This window comes from Biomphalaria glabrata, chromosome 7 (assembly GCF_947242115.1).
Source record: "Biomphalaria glabrata chromosome 7, xgBioGlab47.1, whole genome shotgun sequence".
Taxonomy (NCBI): Eukaryota; Metazoa; Mollusca; class Gastropoda; family Planorbidae; genus Biomphalaria; species Biomphalaria glabrata.
Genome location: NC_074717.1, coordinates 8,985,207 through 8,999,175, shown reverse-complemented (window position 1 = coordinate 8,999,175; position 13,969 = coordinate 8,985,207). Strand labels below are relative to the sequence as shown.

General features: G+C 34.1%; 2 protein-coding genes across 2 annotated transcripts; one reads left to right on the top strand and one right to left on the bottom strand.

Annotated features, from left to right (window-relative positions):
- Window positions 1-2: 2 nt before the first annotated feature.
- Window positions 3-6,495, top strand: LOC106069149 (zinc finger protein 521-like). Its single transcript, XM_056036344.1, has 3 exons — window positions 3-125; window positions 1,395-1,497; window positions 2,813-6,495. Exons 2-3 carry the CDS (start codon window positions 1,410-1,412, stop codon window positions 5,362-5,364), a joined length of 2,640 nt encoding a protein of 879 aa, XP_055892319.1. The 5' UTR covers window positions 3-125; window positions 1,395-1,409; the 3' UTR covers window positions 5,365-6,495.
- Window positions 6,496-7,232: 737 nt separating this feature from the next.
- On the bottom strand, window positions 7,233-12,648 carry LOC106069160 (U4/U6 small nuclear ribonucleoprotein Prp31-like). Its single transcript, XM_013228769.2, has 3 exons — window positions 10,853-12,648; window positions 9,907-10,149; window positions 7,233-8,199 (listed from the first exon to the last, which is right to left on the bottom strand). The coding sequence occupies exons 1-3, from the start codon at window positions 11,942-11,944 to the stop codon at window positions 8,014-8,016; spliced, it is 1,521 nt and encodes a 506-aa protein (XP_013084223.1). The 5' UTR covers window positions 11,945-12,648; the 3' UTR covers window positions 7,233-8,013.
- Window positions 12,649-13,969: the final 1,321 nt, after the last annotated feature.

Here is a 13,969-nt window from a genome sequence, read left to right as displayed (position 1 = left end):
GGGATAATTCTTAAATTAATTTTAATGAATGTCCTGATGATACTTGATCGCTAACTTATCAAGAACATTAACTTGACAATTTTATAGATATTCTATTTGAAATCTCTTTCAAGCAATCTGATGAAGTAATTTAATTTAATTTAATGTTCTATGATGGAGTTGAGAGTGAAAGTGAAGTCATTAGAGTCTTAGAATCTAAACTTATAATATTATTTAACTTATAACTTTATAATTTAAAACAAACTCAAGAGTCAAGCTTGCTACTAATTTACTAGATCTAATAGTATAGTAATTGGCTAACTAGACTAGCTAAGGCTAAGGGCACTAAGGCGCTATTAATTCATAGTATTATCATAATTATCTAGATCTACATACATTCAATGATTCAATCATAATAACAATTGTCATACACATAATCATAATATTATAATATTATTAATAAATAATATTGATTCCTACCCGATATATTACAAAGTACAATAAAATTGCTGGCCACAGTTACATACACTATCATATATAGTAAATAGTATTCATACATATAAACATAGAAGTAGAGTAGGTTATAATTAATTATAATACATATTCATATTATATACTATAGATCTATTCTATATCCTATTTTGTAGTGAGTTACTAGAGTAGATAAAGTAGATTCTATATTGTATATTGATATATTATCTATAAATAGGCTATAGATCTATATATATAATACTATATTAATTATATTATAATGAATTTAGATCTAGATTATAAGTTATGATAATATAATATATTGAATACTAGTACATTAAAATGATTAAGTACACTGAGTCCGAGTCTATCTAAACCTAGATCTAGTCTTTAGTAAATTAGTGATAATAAAAGTATTCTTAAATTTCTTTTTATTCTGTGTTTTTTTTTTTTGTTATGTAAAAAAAAATATATGCTGGTACTCAGAGATGGATTGCCTAACTTTTAACTAGGCCTACTTATAAATTAATAATATATATGTCAAAATACAAGAAAAGGAATAATTTTTTCCTCACATTAAAAAAGGTGCCGGTATGCTGTGTACCGGTGCCTACGGTCACAAAAAAGCACTGATTTTTTAAATTAATAATATAGATCTAGATTCTATATAAATCTATCATCTATAGATGTATTTTTATTTATTGATGATAATCTTTAAACTTTTAAGTTTTCCAGACTCAGACAACCAGAGTCAAACTCATCAACCATTATCAATCTATGATAATGGCATTATGATTAATATATTTTAATTTTCATAACATTTAATTTAAATAAATACTTTAACTTTATATTTTTACCAATACTGGCAATACAGTACATTTATCTAAATCATATCATATCATCATTTTTTATCATTTAGATCAAGGTCTATTTATTTTCCACAGGTTTTAGACAAGACTATGTTTTCATCTTCGGATGAGTTCAAATGTGGACTTTGTCAATTAGCTTATAAAAACTTCTTTAATTTTTTGGAACATAAAATTCAATGTAAGTATTAATACTATTGGCAGTATTGGGTTCAAATCTTGATGAAGGCTGGAATTTTAAACTACTAGCTTGCTACACCTAGATTCTAGGATCTTTCTAAGTGCTTCCAGCTTTAATTGATCTACATACTACAGAATTTAAGAAACCTAAAAGCATTCAATCTGAATACAACCTTCTTATAGTTAGTCATTGAAAAAGGTCACCTTCAAAACACCTGCCTGGTGCCTCCATAAACATCTCTCATTGATGTTTGCTATGCAGTTTAAGTGTGAGGTTTTTTATTTTGATTTGTGTAGATCTCAAGTTGCAATGATTAAAGATCTTGTGAATTCTTGGTCCTCACTTTAACAAAATGAACCTTCATAATGATTCAAGCACAGGAAAACAATCCACAAGTTTAAATGACAACACTTTAATTAAATAAATCCAAGTAGTTATATCATGGTCATGTGGTATGCGCGCTGGACTGTCACTCAGTTGTCTTAATGGTCCCGGATTCATACATGTTAGGCTATGCTAGTTTACAATGGACCTCATTCACCAATCGTCAACAAACAACATTTAGTCACGTGATCTTATTGATAAATCAACGAAAAAAACTGTCACGTGACAACCATCATGAATTAAACATGAGATTGTAAATTATATAGAAGAGATAGAGCACCACGTGGCTAAATGTTGTTTGTTTACGATTGGTGAATGAGGTCCATTAAGGAATTAGTCACAAAAAGTTAGAGAGTCATTTGTTTTGTTAATTTCTAGTTATATATATATGTTGACAATAATGTAATGAAATATTAGAACATTTATGTCAGTTTTTCTCAGGAACTATTCATGACCTAACCTCCTATTACTTTTAATTGGATGGCTACCTGCTCTTGTGGTATGGGCTCTGACTGGCATTTTAAATGGTCTTGGGTTTGAACCCTGTCGACACCATCCTCTGTCGTCCTGCGAAAGGTTAGGGCTAGGATGTAATAATCTTCAATTCTGAAGGAACATCCGAAACAAGTAAAACAATTAGTACATTTTATTTTAGATTTTTATTTTTGTTTTCACTAGTTTAGAAAGGTTTTAAGAAAACTGCTCATAGAATTCTGCATCGTTTAAAGGATCATTTATAAAGATTTGATGTTACTTTATTGTTAAATTTCTTACACTGTTTGACTTCCATATTTGTACATATAAAGTCTTGTAAAGACGTAATCATCTTCTTTTTTGAAGTAATGTCTGTGTTTTATAAGATAAGATAATTCAATAATTGTTTTTTAAATAAAATAGTAAAATAAAATCTTTTTAATTTTTTTATTTTCAGATTGTGACTCTGAAAGTTGGATCCAGTGCTCATTTTGCTGTGATGTTAAACAATTTTATAACAAGTCCACACTTTGTAATCACTTATATGAAAAGCACTTAATGAAATTGAATCAGCCCTTTGAAACAGACAGAGCTGGGATGAAAAGCTGTGATGCTGTTACAAAGGTAGTGCCTCCGGTTAATAAAGAAGCACCAGACTTGACATCAGCACAAATGGATGTTGGCAATCCAGATAAGTTGTTCATTGAAAGGAACCCCTTATCCAAAGTAGCAACTTGCAGCTATTTAAGTAATAATGATATGTACATTTTCAAGAACAGTAATGAGCCAGTGCAGAGCTCTTCTGACAGCCAGCTGACCTCTCATCTCCCTAGAATATCTGATAATAAAACAAGTTTAAATCATTTTAATGACACAAATAATGATTCGGTAACTGACATAAAAAATGTTTCTCCTGAGCTCAGTCAAAAAGTTGATAATCACTCTTATAAACCTGAGGCTAATCATTTGTCAGATAATGTGTCAGTTGATAGTATTTATGAATCATCTAATACTGGTAACCTTGCTTTAGGAAATTCAGCAGAGGAAAAACTTACCCAAACAACAGCCACTTTCATTCACCCAGTAAGGTCTTCATTTGGCTCCTTTGTGACAGGGGATACTTCATCTCCATCACCAGCAGAAAAGCTTATTCAAAGCAGTTTCACTTTAAGTGACAAATTAGTTTTTCAAGAAAATGGAAATGGTACTGGAATTCTGCTGCCGCTTCCATTGGACTTAAGCTCTACCCACAGTCTTTGCCAGGCTTTGAACCTAAGCTTGAGATCTGCTTCAGACCAGCTGGGGGACGTAAGCAAACCATCTCATGCACAGGGCCTTGTTATCACCAACAGCAAATCAATAAGTCAGTCTTCTTTAGAAGAAAACTGTCAGAATGAAAGAAAGGTGAAAGAAGATGCTGATATTAACACTCTCTCTACACTGGCTGATAAAATATGTGATCAAACGCTTCAAGATACCTCGCCAACAGTCAGCTCAAAACCCTTTGACTCTAGCATGGCACAGAATCTTGTTGTGAATTCTTCGGCTTCAGAAGAGGACACAGAATCTCTTTCTCATGATTTCTATTTTCTGCTTGGAAACATGGACATCAAAGGTAGCTCACTGACTTATCAGAGGACTGAGTTTCGATGTCTTCATTGCAGTTTCTCCACTGCTTGGCGCCCATCTCTAGTAAAACACATGAAGCAGGCTCACAAAGACAATATAGAAATACATTCCATTTTGGATATACGAAACCTTGATCCGCTTAAAAATACTTCAGCCACAGAAGGGGATAAGAAATGGAAAGTCATCAAAATGTCGCAGTATTTGTTGGGCAATCAAAAATTAAAACCCCAGAAGCACAGAGTGAGAAAGATGGAGCGCCAGGATGTCCCAGGTAAATATCACTGTCCACTTTGCCATAAAGTGTTTGGCAGGCTGCGCTACATGCGGCGGCATCAGTCCACACACCGAACTGAGCGCACTCATCTTTGTGATAACTGTGGGAAGTCTTTCAAAACCAAAGCCATCCTTGTTGCCCATCGGCGCAGCCACAAATCTAGGAGTTACCACTGCCCCCAATGCCCCTTTACCTCAAGTAGCAGCCCAGCTATTCACATTCACCGTCAGCTACATCCCAATGGCTCTGTCATTTGTGAAGTTTGCGGCAATGCGTATATCGACAAGTCAACATTGAACAAGCATATGAAGGTTCATGATGTCAGCCGCCCTTTCCCCTGCACACACCCAGGGTGTACGTGGCGGTTTAAAACTGAAGTCATGAAAAAGGCTCATGTTCGAAGTCATACTACAGTAGGGAAATTTTCTTGCTCCTACTGTGGGTATATATTTAGACAGAAGCACCACCTTCAAAGACACATAGCCAAGCTGCATCATGAGCAGCAGGCCAAAAATACAGCTACGACTTCTCAAGAGTTAATGTCCTCTCATGTCCTTACCTTGACCCAGTCAATACCAGCATCCTCATTTATAACTCAGAATCTTCCAGTAGGTCAAAATTTACTTCTAGAATCAGCAGGTCACCATGACATTATGAAAAACCCAGTAGGAATCCAGGGCCCCCTTACTCCCCCATGTGGTCTTATTGCCCATAGTGAAATGTTCTCTCCATCAGCTAACATTATTTGCCCTATAAGCGACGCATCTTTCAGCTCTGGGTATGCTGACTCTGAGCACGCCATGATTGAGGTGCTTGTTGAAGACAAACATGGCAGAGGGTCAGAACTGGGTTTGGAAGAGGAAAAGGTGATGAAGCAAGGTATCACTTCTAATAGCCTGACCAATTTAGAATACATCACCGAAACAGGGGAGATAGTCCATCTCTTATCTGCTGGCCAAACCTATGTGGCCAGGGATCAATATGGCAATCTGGTGCACTACAAGCTTTCAGAGAGCCATGGAGACTCAGAACAAATATATCTAATTAATGTCAATAACACGACAGTAATGGCGGACACTTCTGAGCTGCCAACTACAGATGGCTGATGCTAGAAACAACTATATATCTCATTCAAATTGATCACTGTGATTTACTTATAAATAAAAATCCTAACCCACCTTTAAAACAACTCATAGCTACATTATTAAAGTAAAATATAAGGTTTGGGTGCCTCCTGAAAAAACATGTAGATACAGTCCAGACTTGTCTATATTAACAGTGAAAGTGCATGAATTGTGTGACATGGTTTTAAAACATCTTAATGACTTGAGTAACATGCCATTCATGTGATTCAATCAAAATGAACTTAAGAAAACACCAAGCTTGTTGTATTTTAAGACTGCCAGTGTTGAAACAATGGACATGAGAAGGGTCTTTTTGTTGTTGCAGGACCATGACTTTTTCTCTATCCAAGTTGTCAAGTACTACAGTAAATTGATATCTACAAATTTGATAACTTAGTTGTAATGTAGTCTATTTTATCGCCCCTTACATTACATACTGAGGAGAGTATGAGCACATTCACTTAAAACAAAATACTATTGTGCCATTATCCATTTCCCATGTACACAGACCATTACAAAAATATCATTTCAGCTCTATATAATATGTAGGGCATGATGGCTGAGTTGTAGAGCATGTGGCTTCCAAACCGTGGCTCCAAAGTTCAAATCCTGGTAAAGACTACAATTTGAATTCTGCAATTTTTAACTCCTCTTAACTCTATTGGGTACCTGATGTAACTTGGTAAAGGCAGCCATAATATTCAAGTTAACCATCAGCCATAGAAACAGATCAGCTTTACATTATCTCTCCCATGGATTGCAAGATCTGAAAGCTGAATTTCTCCAGCCATTTCAAAATCAACTTTTACTCACTAAACTCCTTGTCATTTAATAAATGCTCATATGTACTTCATTGAATAATATCTAGAAGGTCAATGACTTAAGAACCTTACCTAGTCTAGCAGTCTGATTGGTTTCAGCTGAATCAGTTTTACCTGTTTGGAATGATTTGCCTGTTTGTAACAAAAGTTTGATGAGTAGACAAATTATTTATTAAATAATGGTTCAAAAGTAGATGTATTTTGTTTATTATTCATCATTTTTTATTGATCACATGAAATTAATGTAGAATAGTAATGAAAAATAAACTATTAAGTTAATGATATAAAGAAATATTAGAGCTTTTTTTTTTTTATAGCAATTTATTATTCAGCCTCAATCTCACCCCCCCCCCTTTTTTTTTCTTTCTATTTTTAGTTTTTGAGTCATTCTTCAAGAGGGGGAAAAGATGGTGCAGCTAAGGCTTTCCATTTATCCTGGTCAAAATCTTTTTACTGACCACTCTACCTGCTGCCATTCTCTCCTGTCCTACCTAAAAACTAGGGGATGCGGTGGCTGAGTGGTTAAGCATTCAGCTTCTGAACCTGAGGTCCTGGGTTCGTATCTTGGTGAAGGCTGGGAGTTTGAATTTGATTTTTAGGGTGTCTCTGAGTCCACCCAACTCTAATGGGTACCTGACTTTGGTTGGGGAAAGTAAAGGCGGTTGGTCGTTGTGCTGGCCACATGACACCCTGCTAGTTGACCGTTGGACATAGAAATAGATGACCTTAACATCATCTGCCGGACTGCCCCATAGATCGTAAAGTCTGAAAAGGAAACTTTACTTCTTCTTTTACCTAAAACTCTTCACTTCTATAGGTTTACCCCATCTAAAATTTTACAAAAACTTGACACTTCTGAACTGAGAGACAAGTAATTTATTTCTATGTTGACCACCAGCTTTTCCATCTGTTAGCTCCTTAAGCAGTAAACCAAGGCCAAAATCTTCTGTCTCAAAGTAGGTCACAATCATATCAGTTTTGGTGACTTACTATAACAGTGTGGATTAAAAACCAGAATAAATTAGAATATATGATCTTTCTTCTGAGATATTTATTGGAATTCAACTGCATGACAACACAATGTGACATGCACGTTTTGACATATTCTGTTGTCTACAAATGCTACAGAACTCATCAACAATTTTCTCTTTTAAATGGTAGGAACTTTTAACAAATAAGCAATAACTATTTACAGTTATATAAATTTGCATGTTATTGAAACATTTGGAATGAAAACAAAAAATTATCTCTGGAGTCTGGAAAAAATTTAAATTATTGTTAACAGTTGTATATGTAGACCCACTTAGTCTACAGTATAAAAAAATAAAGAAGCGCCCACAGCTTATTAGGCATTTCTCTTAGTTTAAAAAATCAGCTTCACTGGCTTCCAATTTTGTTGGCCTCAAATCTTTGCTTTTTGCCCCCCTCTTTTAATCCTACACAGCATTTTTTAATTAACTAGCTCTTATGAAATAAATGATCATTAAAATTATCAACTGTACCAAGAATATTTTAACTTAAAAAAAAAAACAATATCTAATTTAGAAACTAGAAAGTTAAAGGTTAAGTACTAATGATTTGTACTCTTATTTATGGAAACCTTGTTCAGATTCTAGTGACAGGCCAAAGCCTGATTCCAACTTTGGACTCTCAAACCCTCTTCAATTACTGATGAAAAAGCAGCCAAAAAAAAGTTTACTTAGTTTACATTCCAAATTTAACAAAAATATTTTTAAGTCTTAGTTTTTCTTTTTTATTTATTACAACAAAAAACAAAAGTGCATTAAAATAATCAATACAGTGTCAAAAGTTATTTGGATCTAGGAGCCGCAGGTGGGGGCATCGAGCCAGCTTCTTTTTTCACTTTAAGGAAAGTCCCAGTGGATGAGAAGTACTTCTGAGTAGTCTGTTGAACTTTGGTCTCAGCTGCATGTGGGTTGAAGATTTCAAGGTTCTTGAGTGGAGTGAAGGCCACACTAGAAGCTGTTCCTTCAACCTGACAAAATAATGATAGTTATTCAGTTTTAAATAAAGACTAATGTTTTCAAGATTTCACCTATTTTTAGTGGCTCACTTTGATGCATTACACATACAGGATATTTGTAGAACCTTTTGATGCTAGTCAGTAAAGCCATATATATTTGAAGTTATAAGGCTACACAATGTTTAACTGGTCTTTAAAAAAAGTTAACCTTATTCATTTGTATACTGGTACCCGGTACATACAAAATATAGTCATCTGCCTGTCAGCAAGTTTTAAAAATTAATCACTAAGCTAGTTATGCGTTGCAAAGGTGTGGCTAAACCAGTCTAAAAATAAAAAATGTTTTGTTTGTAAAATGTTTTACTTGTTTCAGATGTTCCTTCAGAGTTAAGATAATTTACTTCCTAGTCCAAACCTCACGCAGGATGACAGGGGATGGGATCGGGCAGGGTTTGAAACCGGGACCATCGATAAATCCAAACGACAGTCCAGCACGCGAACCGCATGACCAGGTTAACATTTAATAGGCCTGTTACAACTACATTGTACATTTGCACTAAATAACCATATTGCTTTAGCAATCAAAAGATTCAGTACCCGGTAAAAATATTTTACAGGTGGAAAGGAAGACAGCACTATTTCAGCACCAGAAAGGGAAAAAAAACAGGCTTCAGGGGTATTATGTGATCGCAAATATTACCTAGGTAATCAGGTATAAATGCCTTGAAAACTTCAAGAGAATTGAAAAGTTAAATATAAGCTATTGTCATGTCAGACATTTGGCAGCATAGAGCATGATCATGACTAGTTCATTTGTTTCTTAGTTTATTAAGAAACGCTTCCAAGCTCCAATCAATGACCAACCATCTTTACATCTCAAGCTAAACTGAGAGCAAAAAAAAAAACAGAAACTTTAATTCAAGAACTTGTCAACAATATTTAGTTCCACCTAGATTAAAGCCGACATGAATAAATAAACTCTTTCTTAAGATAATCTTTGCCAATGAGTAGATACTTCAGGATACAGAAAAATTAGAGCTATTAATATTTGTAATTCTGTCTTAAAATTTTTTAAAATTATATCTTATCTTCTTATCTTATATAATACAGACATTACTGTACTTCAAAAAAGAAGATGATTACGTCCTACGTGTCATGCATATTAACCAATGACTTAAATTCTGCCAAGTCACTGGTTTTCCTGGCTAGCTCAGGCAATCCATTCCATGCTCTAATAGCACTAGGGAAGAAGGAGTATTTTGTACAAATTTGTCCTAGCATATGGGATGAGGAATGTGCCTTTATTTTTGTGTCATTCTGAGTATTTTATTAAATTTTGTATTTAATTTGAAGATTATGGTTCAGTGTTTTATGTATAATTGCAACTTTACTTTTGAGTCTTCTGTCCTGAAGGCTTTCTAAATTTAGTGATTTAACTAAAGGTGTTACTCTAGTCAAGTGTGAATATTCATTTGTTATGAATCTCACTGGTCTATTTTGTGTGTCTGTTCCAGTTTCTTAATGTTTTCTTGAGTTGGGGGGTCCCAAACAGAGGATGCATATTCTATAATAAATATCAAGACAACTTGTTTATTCTTACAATGAATATAGTTTTCTGTTGTCTAGTGGAATCACAAACACGTTTTTTTAAACAAACGTAATATAATAATCAAGCCAATGAATTTTGTGTTCACAAAAAGGTGGCTCAAATTTACTTACTGTCTTCTTCACAGTTGTGCTACCACCCCACGTCTGATTCTGTTTGCTCAGCTTTTGCTGGAGGGTCTTTGAGATCCTGGCTTTAGTTTTGGCATCCACTGGAGCACCTCTTATCTTTCCTGAGGTAGATTTACCCATTGTGCCCATTGAGAAGCCCAGGTCCTCTTGGTAGGCATCATCTTCTATCTGACCAAAGCTCATTCTGTTGGCTTGCTTCCTCAGTTCACTTAGGCCCAGACGTTCCTGAACAATGAGAAGATTTTTATGAATGTATAATATATATGTCCAGTAATTCTATAAAAAATGTATATATTCCAATAGTTCTATATATATGAATGTGTATATATACCAGTAGTTCTATTTATGAATGTATATACCAGTAGTTCTATTTATGAATGTATATACCAGTAGTTCTATATATGAATGTATATATACCAGTAGTTCTATATGAATGTATATATATACCAGTAGTTCTATATATGAATGTATATATACCAGTAGTTCTATATGAATGTATATATATACCAGTCTTTCTATATATGAATGTATATATATATATATATATAAATATATATGTACAAGTAGTTCTATATATGAATGTATTAAAAGTTTGTTGGGCTTCTTTTTCAGATTCTAGATCTTTACTTCCATGCCAACTCAAATTCTATACTAAATAGATAATTTTAGTCAGAAATATTGAGCAATAAAAATCAAAATCTAATGAAACAATTCTCTTATATAATATCTATACATATATATATATATTTAGTACAGCAGAACATAAAAAGTTAAGTATAAGAAGTACAAGGACTTGTTTAAAACATAAACTAGTTTCTCAAAGCCTTGTTATCACTGCAGTATTTACCCCCCAAAATAAAATGTACACTCCAAATAAAAACATAATTTTTTACTTAAATGTTTATTTTGTAAAAAGTTATCATAATACCTTCATTTTTCTTGCTCTTCTGCCACCACGCTTTTTCTTGGACTGTTCGATCGGTGCAGGAAGAGGTTTAGAAAACTTAACAGGAGGAGGCTCTGTCATTTTGTCCATTTTTGCATCAAGCTCTGCTCTTAGCCGATCACCAGCAGCACCGTCAACACTCTCATGGAAGCTGTCCACTCTGGCAGCTAATGCACATTTGGCAGCAACTGCCCTTGTAGTTTTCCTTCTCATTTCTGGTGGCATTTTCTGCACAAATTCACTGTGGTAGATAAAACCAGTGTGAGGTAGTATATTAGTACTAGAAAAACCAGCAAGCGTCTTCTTTTGGCTTCCTAATAGCATAATATTGCAAGCTGGCATCTTGGAAAGATTGGTTAAGCCACCAGCAGTTCCCATCAACTTGGCTGCAATTGATGCGCCAACAATAATAGACAGATTAGGGGCAATAAATGTCATTCTGGATTCGACATATTCAAATATTTTAGTTTTGCATTTATTCAGTTCTATTGCCATTTCACAGCTTTCCATGACTGTAGCTAAGTCTTTTTCTGAAAGTTCTACTCCTTGAGTGGTTGAAGCAGTAACACTGACAACCATTATTGTGGCTGGGGTCAGAATGTCTTGAAGAATTTCGTTATTCTTTGATCTTTCTAGGATATTGTTACCTAGTTCTTTTACAGTACATATGTATTCTAGTGGCATTGGAACCAGAGATTCCAGTTCTGGAAACCTTTTTGAATAAATATCTTTAGTAAATTGGTGAATTACATTAATTTCATTATCTATTTCAACTGTCATGTTATTAGCATCCACTATCAGTTTGTATTCCGGATCTACTTCCACTGGACCAGCCACAGCACTTCGCTTTGGTTTGGCAGAGTATTCTTCTATATCATGCAATATTTTAGCCAACTCTGCACTTTCTTTTAATTTGGCAACACTTCTTACATTCAAAGCAGATCCCTGGCGATCAATTTCCATACCAACATCATCAACAATATCATTGATTGATTCCTCGTCCTCTTCTTCAATAGTATCAAGTTCTTCCCCTCCTTCCTCCAGATCAGCTAACAGTTCATCTGCCAGAGACATTTCTGATTTCTAGATAGATCTATAACCTATATTAGATCTTGAATCTATGAATATGAGATTAGCCTTAGGTCTAAATACAATTTTTTATTATTAATATCTTAGTTTCACTTAAACACAAAATGCTTGCCTTCACTTTCACAACTTTAGAATTTAAAATTTTGTATGTCAAACTCAGTTGCTGAAACTGAATCACTACGACTACACTTGACTACAGTGTCTTCAAATAGTTCAGGAAGTTCAGTACCGGTAAATCAAATTCAAATTTATCAACCAAATCAATGACAATGGTTTCAGATCAACACAAACAAATAATTTCATATCCGTATCCAATCTGAATCTCCATGATCACTATGAATACTTCAAAGTTAAGTGGCACTGTAAACTGTAAGAATACTGAGAAACAGAAAGTCACAGTGAACTTGACACTGAGAACTGAGAGTCAGAGTAAGTCACTCACTGAGAGTCACTGACAACTGGCAGTGAAAGCGGAAATTCAATGAATCCTGATTCAGTAAATAAAAATGTTTCGCTAATTCGTAAATTTAGATCTAGATATCTAGATCTAAAAGATAAATTCTAGATATATCTAGATCTAATCTACTCAGTTTTAAAACAAATATTGCAAAATTAAATATTTTCTTTCATAAGAGTTGCATCCATAACGTTGCAGTTTCGTTCATGCTTTATTTACTAAGTCTTCTGCGTGAAAGTTAAGAAAAAACTACACTTAATCCGTACAAAAAAAAAGATGGACTGTCTAACCAGAAAGAAACTTAAAGCTAGGATGCCGTAGAACAGTCGTGTTCTCATTTTTGTTGGGCTGCCCTGAGTAATTAGGCCTACTTCTCTTTTGTGGTAACGTCTGTAATTTATAAGATAAGATATATTTACCTCAAATGACCCTCGCATTAAAAAGTATCTAAAAATGAAAAAATATCCTTCTCTGTTATACTTAATTTAATTCAACTCTTTTTACAATGAATATGAGTAAAATTGCGTTTTATATGCTAGGAGTAGGCCTATAAATGTTTGAAGCTCAGAAGGATTCCAATGGAGGAACTTGGGCTGAATGGGGAACCTGTTTCTTCGCCAATGTTATCACAAGAAATACTTTTTTGAAGCTTACGAAACACTTGAAAATTATCTACAAAACCCTATTTTCCGATTTAGAAAAAAAAAAGGCCAAACGGCTTTTACTAACATATAATATGTACTTTTGATGTCCAAACATATATTTATAATAGGCCTTTACATATATATGCAAAGAAAGACTGGAAAATTGTTGTGATTATATGCCTATATGTTTCTTTTCCTTTGTGATTAATTAATAACTCCTTTTGTGGGTGCCTCCAGCGCACCCCCAACCCGCAGCTGGCTGTGTGGGATGAGGGAATTAACCATGAATCTAAATTTATTTTGTCTGAAGGTATAGGGGAAGATCGAAGATCAAACTGGCTGCATATACTCTTAATGAAGCACATATTAATTTGTAATAAACATATTCTTAGTAGGCCTAATAATTAAGCTAATACTGATCGATTATTTGAAAATATTTTTCTGTTAGTTTCCTCTAAACACAATGAAAATATTTTTTAAAATGACAAATGATGTCTGTGAATAAAAGAAAAACAGATTGGAAAAAAAGAGTTTTGTAAGCAAAGCTGGTAAATAGGCTATTTACGATATTTTTTGTAGCAAAAATATCGGAATCTATGAATACAAAATAGATTATCAATATCCACAATATTATATATGTCCTTCATACAAAATGTAGGCTTGCATTGGATGGCTTGCAGCAACATGATTTGTTGCGCTCACTCATATCCAATTAAAGCCCGCGAGCTCCTGTCTGCTGCCTTTTAAATTACAGCCAACCTGAACATCAACTTATTTTCTACATTTAGACAGAGATGGACACACTGATGGTAATTAAAATTTGAAGTATGTAATTTTTTTCGCCCTTATCGTGGCGCACCCTAGATGAAATGTTTTTAATAGAAAATGGATCTCATAACGAAAAGAAAA